General features: G+C 33.3%; 1 protein-coding gene across 1 annotated transcript; it reads left to right on the forward strand.

Moving 5' to 3' along the window:
• Positions 1-652: 652 nt before the first annotated feature.
• Positions 653-3,013, forward strand: LOC126970567 (muscle-specific protein 20). Its single transcript, XM_050816545.1, has 4 exons — positions 653-821; positions 1,181-1,392; positions 1,912-2,032; positions 2,552-3,013. The coding sequence occupies exons 1-4, from the start codon at positions 792-794 to the stop codon at positions 2,741-2,743; spliced, it is 555 nt and encodes a 184-aa protein (XP_050672502.1). The 5' UTR covers positions 653-791; the 3' UTR covers positions 2,744-3,013.
• Positions 3,014-10,683: the final 7,670 nt, after the last annotated feature.

Raw genomic sequence — 10,683 nt, forward strand, 5'->3', positions numbered from 1 at the left:
TTGAGATTGCTATGTCCACGCTTAAATTCGTTAAAACAATTGTAAATACTGGCACGAGATGGGGCTTCATTAATAAATGCTAATCACAGCCTATCATAGCTTTGTTGTTGAGTAAGCCCACAACGAAAGTCATAATAAATCATTGACCAAAAATTTTCTCGAGTTAGGTTCATTTTCACGTGTAACAACAGTTTTGAACAAATGACAAACGAATGCAATATACTACAATAGGTAACCAAAGAGTTCTATAATTAAAATCCAAAAAAAGTTTTCATTCGCCAATATTTCTAACTGGCCAGTTCTAAACATTTTCAGTGTTACTCACGTATAGCCATTACTGTCTTATCATATATTTAAATATACATCCTTATATTGAAGACATAAATAACAGATGCATTATACATTTGAATGTTAATTTTAAAGCTTCTGTTTCAACAAAAGCTAACGTATAGTCAAATAGAAAACAATGCTATCATTAGTTCCCAAATCTTAAGCTATAACTGAAAATATTCAAATAAAGATTGCTATTTTGTTGAATATGAGTTAATAAGAGATGATATTGAAACTATTTTTATATAATGACCGTCAGCGCCTCCGAGTTGAGGCTGTTGAGTCAGAAACATATATTTATCGAATTCGCGATCGGGTGCCGACAAGTATGCGCATGAGTTTTCCAGAAGGGCGCAGCCTGTCGCTCTATAAATACGGTCGCTTCAGTTTTCAGGAATTCAGTCTAGCGGCGATATCGGCAGTGAGCTCACCTGCACACGAAGAATACCAAGGAAATAAACATGTCTTTAGAACGTCAAGTCCGTGCTAAGGTAAGTGATTTTAAAGTATTATTTTTAAAAATCTATCGTTTTAGGTAATCTTAAGAAATTATCAATAATTCATCACAAAGACTTATTAACGTCAACATGATCTGGAAATAAACGGGCGACGAGACGACCTCATACTCCGCAACGAATATTACTAAACTAACATTAATCAAAGTGTCATCGTTTAAGGTTTTTTCTACTCATATCTAATACTTATCGTTGAAAAAGTAATTTTTGTCATATGATAAATAGAAAAAAAAGCTTTTCTTAATTTATAAATAGCCCTGAGGTACTTATAAATAGTTAAATGATTCTTACAAATGTATGATTCGTGCACATTAACAATAACAATATTATTCCAGCTCGCTTCCAAACGAAGCCCCGAAAAGGAGAAGGAATGTCAGGAGTGGATGGAAAGCGTCCTTGGCGCTAAATTCCCCCCTGGAGAACTGTTTGAGGACGTTCTTAAGGACGGAACTGTCCTCTGCCAACTCATCAACAAGATCAAGCCTGGCTCCGTGGCCAAGATCAACACCTCAGGTGGTCAGTTCAAAATGATGGAGAACATTACCAAGTAAGAATTGTATTACTTGTTCACTTTGTATTGATTTGATAATTTGCTAGAACTGTTTGTTATTAACAAGTATGTAGTAATCAGCTATTTATCAGGACGTTTTTGGACAGTCGGACATTTCTTGGGCTTCTTTCTGTAACCTTATGTCATCTCAAGTAAACCCAAATTAGTTTAGTTGACTAATGTCTAAATTTGTTGACTGATGTTAAATATATTATACAAGTATAGCGAATAAATAAAAATAGGAATAATAGTTGTTTAAAAAAACCCTACCTTGTTATTCAAGTTAAATTATGCTTTATAGCTCTTGGATAAGGGATAGAAATTAGTTGATAGTAAAATAATTGAAATAAATAACACTCAAAAAGTATTTGGAGTAGTCAACGATCTCAAAATTTTAGTTTTAATTAAGAGTCGAAGTGTTCATTTCCAATTCTTATGATATGTGTATCTAAAATATATTATTGTGTGTCAAAGATGTTTAAGTGTGTCAAAACTAATATGATCTCCCATTTACAGCTTCCAGGCGGCAATCAAAAACTACGGTGTACCTGACATTGATGTTTTCCAGACAGTCGATCTTTGGGAGAAGAAGGATATCGCACAAGTTATGAGCACTCTGTTCGCCTTGGGCCGTGAGGTAAATATTTGACAATTGTTCATATCACAAACCTAATATACAACAAGCGGGTATAGGATAATTGTCAGCTAATATTCCATTGAATTTGAATCTGAAAGATCATCACTCTTAACCGACAAGATAACGTTTACTCTGCAATATCAATACACTTTTTATTTAACTCGAAAACTTACTTTTCAATATATTTTATTATCAGTACGTGACAATCATAATAAAAATTTGAGTATATCAGTGGAGGTAGTTAATATTTTTTATAATATTTATACTTTAAATAACGAGTGGAGTAATTAATTAGTTCTGCGCATAACTTTACAGCAGTGTGAACACTGTTACCAATACTCGAGTAACGTTTACAAAGTAATATCTCACACGAATTGTTTACATTTCGGAAAGTTGAAACGTTGCCAACAACAACCGAGATTTACGACCTTCTGGAGATGACCTCACCTTCCTCAAATACCCCGAGGACAGAACGAGGCCGCTCGAGGTTATAACACTAACATCCGTGACCATTTTCAGACTCACCGACACCCAGAATGGACTGGACCTTGCCTTGGACCCAAGCCAGCTGACGAGTGCAAGCGCGAATTCTCCGACGAAGTGTTGAAGGCCGGTCAAACAGTAATTGGTCTTCAAGCTGGCTCGAACAAAGGTGCCACCCAGGCAGGCCAGAACCTTGGTGCCGGTCGTAAGATCCTGCTCGGCAAGTGAAGAGCCTGACGTGCAGCAAGTGATATTAGATATAAGTGATTGTACAAAACTATGAAACAAGACTGTCACACTCCGGGAAGATCTAGTCGCACCAGATGTGTAGAGTCGTGCGCTCTCTTGGTAGTTGGTGGCCAAGGGGTCCTGGTATTGCCAACTTGGTAATTACGTCCTATACTTACATGTGCTGATGAGTTGGTTTTGTATATAGGATAAGAAATTGTATTTATTTCCATTTATTATAGTATTTTGTAATAAAATTTAATTTATTTATTTCTGCATTTTTCATTAAAACCTTATAATATTATTTTTTTGTATCCCTGGCATGAAAATTTTCAAGATCCTTGATTTATTTCAGTTGTTTCCCTTTTCAAGATATAAAGTATTCTTAAACAGTTGGAACAAACACGTTTTATTCTATACAAGAGTTTTTTGACCACAAAGAGTAACGGAATTTGACATTGCATTCTAAGTAGATTATTCTTATCTTGACTTCAATATTTTTTTTACACTATATTAAATTATAATTTTGTGTAAATATAAAATAAATTAATTTATATTGTAACAAAAACTTTTGACTAAGACCAAGTTTGCATACTTAAGCATACTTAGAGGTACTTTAAGCTATTGCAAAACCAAATTTGTACCAACCTATTAAATAGCAAATAAATAAATGTGAATATGAATATGATTTTTAAGCAGTGATTGCAACTCTTAAATAATATTTTACGAAGATATCACAACATGAGACATTGAATAGAAAGAAAAACACAAACAATTTACACAAAAAAAAAGTAATACAGAAGGAGCAGTATAATTTAATTCAAAGATTTTTATTTTGTATTCTTTACGCAAACTCAAAAGTAATTTATTCATGAAGGTCAATTATTACACTTATTAAACGTTTCCGGATCCGGTTATAATATATCGGATCCAGCGACCAGATCCGGTCCTAGCAATTTGGGCAAAATAATAGATCCGTTGCATCCGTTTGCATTTTGCTTTGGAATAGGGTATCTCCAGATATTAAATATTACAATACGTCCTCTATCCAGCTTATATTAAAAGCATGTAAAAAGTTAATACTATAAAAATTATTTTTAAGCAGCCATAAGCAGCAGCCATGGTATAAGGAATAAAATTTTTTTTTAGTATTTTCAATTCCTCAGGCAATTTGTTATATAATTTTAGACACTTGCTATGGCTGCTTATAACGAAAAGTGTTGTTTTAGGACAATGTTTGAGAACCAGCCTATGCGACTGTCTTGTTGCTCTAGCATTTACGTCAACAGCTTTCTAGCATTGATACAACAGTACGTGAATAGATATCTGTGTTTACGCACAAATTTGCAAGCCTCGGAAATGTACATTAAGTTAAATTTAGCAGAATTTTTTTAAATAGCGTCTAACAGAGTGCCACTGCCCAACACCTACTATTGCACGGGAGCATTTTTTAACATAATATTATAAACCATTACCCTATATTAGTAGCCCATAGCGTAAAACTAATGCAACGTATCTATGATAGGCGTATATGTGGGATAGCTTGTGTGACCCTATTCTTCTTAACCTATTAATGACGTGGAAAAAATTAATAATTTTGTTACAAACTATGTCAATATGACTAGTATAGTTGAAATATTTATAAATCTGTATTTCAAAAAATTAACATTATCAATTTCATTTACAACTCTATTATTATATTTCATATTTAATTGCATTTTTTCATATTTTATATTTCGCATTAAACTATAATATGTCTTGGATAAATTAAGATTAAATTTATTCATGTGAAGCTATTTGATTATTATCCTTGTATCCAATGTCATATGTATTTCTCATTCATACTGATTATCATATTCAATACATTTTTTGTGTTTAATATCAGAAGGTATAATATTTGCAATGTCATCGACAAACATTTTGGATCGATAATTAGTCACTTTAGGAAAGTCATTTACATAAAATAAAAACAAAAGTGGCCCCAATACACTTCCCTCGGGAACTTCACGATTATTAACGAGGCAGTTTGATTGGTAAGTAGTAACTGTATTTGTATTATCAAGAAATATTAGTTGGGTACACTGCTCCCTATCCTGAAGATACGACTTGAACCATAGCAATGATTTTCCCATGATTCAGTATCTTTCCATCTTATTTAACAATATGTCATGGTCAACATAATCAAATGCTTTTGACATGTCAATAAAAAGCGCAATGGCATGTCTTTCGCAGTCTAAAGTAGTAATAATTGATTAAATTTAATTATATATAGCCAGTGTAGTAGAGTTTCCCTTCTCAAAACATTATTGATCTGTGTAAATTATTTTATGCTTGTCACAATAACCAAGAAGACTAAGATATATACATTTTTCAAATATTTTTGCTAGTATTCAGTTTTTTAGGTCTATAATTCGACATTTCAGTTTTCTCACCATTTTTATATGATCTGTTGCATGAGTACATATTTTATAGATCTATTGCATGAGTAGGTCCTTTAAATGCGTAAAAGAGAAAGACATATCTGTTACTCCTAACACTCTAACTAAATCTATTTAGATCTAATAAGTTAAAGTAACCTATAATGTGAGAAACAAATACTTAAATATAAAATCATCAAAGTTATCAAAAGTTTGAGCGATGTCTCTACTATTTCCGATGGCCGGAGTGGATATTCTCTTCTTTTTTTAATTATATTTTATATTTTCTAATACTGATAGGAACTTTATTTTTACCTTTTTATTATTGGCCAAGTCGTTTTTATTTTATTATTTGAAGAAACAATCTGGAGGTCTACTCTAATTCAACGAAAAACGAAGTTTCGATTGTAGTTTCGGATGTTTCCTACTACGGTTCCATTCGTTTCGAAGTTTCGTCCCGAACGTCATTGCTTGACATTTCGAATTTATAAACCTACTCTAATTCATTTACATTCCGAACGAATATGAAGATGACAGCTGTTTGTTCGGAATTTTAACGTCAATTTGACGAAACCAAAGATATTTTTCAAGAATGATTTTCGTTTGTGTGTATTTGGTTGCAAATTTGCTTGAAATGGTTTCAAGAATGCTATTAATTGAGGCTGCTCTACGTGAAGAACATCAAGAAGAAATCAATTTAATATTAGTGAAATTCCCTACTTAAGATTTGTAGGAAATTACAGAATATAAGTGGAAGTGATACTTACAGCAATTTTAAAATTTTTAACAAAAAAAACAACCGATTTCAAAACAATATATATAATATGCACAAAAAAAGTGTAAAATATTTTTTTTTACAATCTAATTAATTAATTTAATTCTAGTTACGATTATTGTCATTTTTGGAGTCAGTGTCATTTTTTTATTTTATGATATTTAGTGAATATGAAGTACACTAACTAACAATTTGGCTAAATATGTGTAAATATAATACATTTTTCAATGCAGCAATGAACGTAAGCGCTTCGTAATTTGATTACAGACAGTAAGAAGAGAATTCTGCCACAGATTGCACCCTTACTGTAAGTCGTTAAGGAGTCCCAGTGATCATCATATTCGACCAAGACAATTACTTGGCCATAACTATGTTATGGTACATGACTTAAATATCCTAATCGCATAAAAAGATTCGTCCGAGTACCGTTTATTTGCTCCTAAGAGCTTGAAGAGTTCCGTTACTTTGTCATGGATTCCGTAATCAGAACCTAACCTAACTCTCACCGGTTTGAAGTATGTATATCCTTTCCAATAAAAAAAGAATCATCGAAATCGGTTGGCGCGATATTGAGTTATTCGTTAATTTATCATCCACTTTGCTATACGTATGTATACCAAATTTAAGACTTTTATGGTTTTCTCATGGATGCCATTGTCAGATCTGGACCAAATTACAATGGGACCACACGGGAAGCACCAGTTTTCAAATAAAAAAAGAATTATCAAATTCGGTTCACCCAGTCGAAAGTTTGGAGGTAACAAACAAAAAAAAATACTTACGAATTGCGAACTTCCTCCATTTTTGAAGTCGGTTAAAAATTAATGTTACAGAGGATGAACTCAGTTTCCCTTTTAATCAGCTCCATCTTCACGTCAACCTCTACAGGTAGGTCGAAGGCCATGAACTGCATTAGTACAACTGTTAGAAAGGATAAAGGTATAGATAAAAGGTAAAGGTATAGATAACTTTATCTTACTTATTCCTTTCTAACAGGGTGGTATTCCTATCTTTAGTGATATTTTAAAATAAGTTTCATTTTTGTTATTAATAAAAAACTAAATTTATTTTCTATTTTATTATAAAAGGAAAACTAACTTACTGCTAATTCAAAGTACTCAGGCATATAAATTAAAAGGTATAGCTTCATCATCGTATGTCCACCAATTTGAAAAGTGTTATCTTTAAAAGAATGGCAATATGTAGAAACAATATTTTTTGTGAAAAAAATAAGTATATAACTGATATTTACTTGAAACTTTCTTATATAAAGAGTAGGTAACGCGTCTGCGATGTTAGTTAAAAAGCACTTTAAAAGATCATTTAATAGCACCATAATTAAAAACTCTTTTTAGAAACCTTTTTAAAGAATTCAAACAAAACATCTAGGGGTCTACTCTCTTTGTTCCAATCGAAACTTCGTAAACGAACGAAATTTAAACGAAGCTTCGGGAGTGACCCTACTCTATTTTGCTTTCGGACACATCGACGAAGTTCGGGACAATAGACAATATTCGTGAACGAATGGTGAACGATTGAAATGAACATTATATTAATCCAACTAATTTGAAGAGTTTTATTTCATTCCAACGTTGGGTAGTAACTTATGACAACCAAAAATGTACTGTAATTACAGACGCAATGTAAACATGTCAAATTAGTACTTAAGGTTTTTTATTAGAATTCTTTAAAAAGTTTTCGAAAAAGAGTTTCAATTATGGTGCTAATAAATGATCTTTTATAGTAATTTGATTAGTAGTAGGTATCGCCATTGCGAGGTAACACACCTCGCAATCGCGATACTTACTCATTCTATCAGAAAGTTTCAAGTAAATATTTATTTCCTTTTATTTCACTAAAAGAATTCCCTCTACATATTACCATCCTTTTATAGGTACTTCTTTTAATGCTGCACATATGATAATGAAGCTATACTTTTTATTTTATATGTCTGAGTAGGTACTCTTTGTTAGCTGTAAGTAAGTTTTCCTGTTTTAATAAAATAAAATAAAAAATAAATTTTGTTCTTTCATCAATAACAAAAATGAAATTTATCTGAAAGATAGGAATACCACTACCTACTGTTAGGAAGGAATAAGTAAGATAAAGTTCTATCTTTATTCTCTCTAACAGTTGTACTAATGCAGTTCATGCCCTTCGACCTGCCTGTAGAGCTTGACGTGAAGACGCAGCTGATTAAGAGGGAACCCGCCTGCTTCATTCACATTGGAATTCATCATCGGTGAACTCGGGAATATTAATACCACCCTTGATACATAAGTTATGTAAAACATAGCATGTTATAATTTATTTTATTCTGTACTTTTCCTGTGTAGGAAATTACAAAATTTGTACTCTAGAGTTTGTACTCTAAGTAGGGAATTTCAATACTATTAAATTGATTGCATAAGCGGCGTTGGTTTCTTCAATGTTCTTAATGTTTTTCACGTAGAGTAAGCCAATTTGCAACAAAATACACACAAACGAAAATCAAAAGGTAACATCTTTGGTTTCGTCAAATTGACGTTAAAATTCCGAACAAATAGCCGTCATCTTCATATTTTCGTTCGGAACGTAAATGATTTAGAGTAGGTTTAGAAATTCGAAATGTCAAGCAATGACGTTCGGGACGAAACTTCGAAACGAATGAATTAGAGTAGACCTACTGAAGTACTAATTTGACATGTTTACATTGCGTCTGTAATACAGACATTTTTGGTTCTCATACGTTACTACCCAACGTTGGAATGAAATAGAACTCTTCAAATTAGTTGGATTAATATAATGTTCATTTTAATCGGTCACCATTCGTTCACGAATATTGTCTATGGTTCCCAACTTCGTCGATGTGTCCGAACACAAAATAGAATAGGGTCACAATCGAAAATTCGTTTAAATTTCATTCGTTTACGAAGTTTCGTTTCGGAGAAAGAGAGTAGACCCCCTGGTCGTGAACATGGATACGTTCGGCCTCCTCACAATTTTTTTAAATATTTTTGAATAGTTACGCACATATTCCTTGAATACTGGATCATTGTTGAAATTTCTAAGCTTATAGAGCTCATAAAGACGTATTCTACTTCTATAAATGCTTGTTAACTACAAATTTATAATTATTTTCTTCAAATATTTTAAATTCGATTTATTTTTCTTCATTTATATCAAGACTAGACGCTAGTTTGCATCTAGTGACGTCACAGTTTAATGCAACATAAACTTTGTTATAAAGCTTGTAGTACATGAAATTTACAAAGGCTATTGATTGAGTATGCGGAGAATTACCCATTGTTATAAAGTTTAATCTATGAATAATTATGACATGAATGGGTTTTTTCACCATTTCGGCCCACATTCTTATGCAATATTAAAGAAATCACAGGAGTGTACGCGTAATGTATGACCTCCACTTTCTTACAAGCCAATTAAGCTCTACCTTCCAGGATGACTGCGGAATTGGCAATCGCTCGTGATTGCGAAAAGCAGTATTCCGATAATAGGCGAAGTTTTGTCAAATAGCGGTGATACAACAAATAGCTTATTTTTTTGGTTAAACGAGCAATTTTTATTCTTTAGGGGGTTAAATTGGACAAGAGTCATTTTACCACATTCCGCGGCCTTCTCGAGAGAGGACTCGATAGAAGACAAAAGTTTTTTTGTTTTAAGACGGCACCGGTCGACGATTTCCCGAAAGAGACCTGCGTCACGCGCGTATACGGCATCTCCAGTACATTCTCTCAAGCAACATATCATTGATATATGAGATATCACACATCATTGGGAAACTACAACATTCATACGGAGTTCAAGTTCGATCAATATCTGTATGCTGCACCCAGTGAAAAATCTCTTTAAATACACGATCGAAGGCCTCCAGATATATCCAGACTAAATGCCAGGCTTGCTTTTGATAACGATAAGAAAATATATGATAAGAATTTACAACTAAGTGCAAGATACAAACAAGAGATTTAATAGAAGGTTCGACTTGTATTAAATTACTTTCAAGTTTAATAAGGCCCTATCAAAAGCTACAGAAGTTCATACGCACAGCAGCTCGAATTGTCGAGGACCCAGTGCTCTGTGAACGGTTGGCTCACTTGGCGTTGCGTAGAGACATCGCTTCATTATGTGTCTTCTACCGCATTTATCACGGGGAGTGTTCCGAAGAGCTGTTTCACGTGATTCCTGCCGCCGAATGCCACCATCCCATCATCTAGCCACGACACGCCACAAGTTCGGATATCGTCCCCACCATCTGGATGTGTGGCAGTCCTCCACAGTGCGGTTTTCAAGGTGCTTTCTTCCACGTACTACAAAGCTGTGGAATGAACTTCCTTGTGCGGTGTTTTCGGGACGATTCGACATGGGTAACTTCAAAATAAGCGCGTACACCTTCCTAAAAGGCCGGCAACGCTCCTGGTGTTTCAAGAGAATGTGGGCGGCGGTGATCACTTCACACCAGGTAACCCGTACGCTCGTTTGTAATCCTCATCAAAAAAAAAATAATAGCGACACTGCTTTTTAGAAACGATATGGTCAATGATTATGTTTTAACATCAGAGATTCATAGAACTTATAATATTAACTGATGGTTGATATTTTATTGTGTATATTTGGAGAGGTAGGTAACACTTGTTTATTAGAATGTTCAAAATAGTTAGTTTAGTTAGTTTAGCAATCGGTAATTTTATTTTTGATGCCATAAGTAATAAGTTTATCCTGATAATTATCATAGAAGGAAGTTGAAA

The sequence above is a fragment of the Leptidea sinapis genome, chromosome 21 (genome assembly GCF_905404315.1).
Source record: "Leptidea sinapis chromosome 21, ilLepSina1.1, whole genome shotgun sequence".
NCBI lineage: Eukaryota > Metazoa > Arthropoda > Insecta > Lepidoptera > Pieridae > Leptidea > Leptidea sinapis.

Bases quoted from the DNA above. Each gene is read 5' to 3' on its own strand.
- LOC126970567 (XM_050816545.1), top strand. From the start codon at position 792: ATGTCTTTAGAACGTCAAGTCCGTGCTAAG. The intron at 822-1,180 runs GTAAGTGATTTT...ATATTATTCCAG, and splicing joins AACGTCAAGTCCGTGCTAAG to CTCGCTTCCAAACGAAGCCC. The intron at 1,393-1,911 runs GTAAGAATTGTA...TCCCATTTACAG, and splicing joins ATGATGGAGAACATTACCAA to CTTCCAGGCGGCAATCAAAA.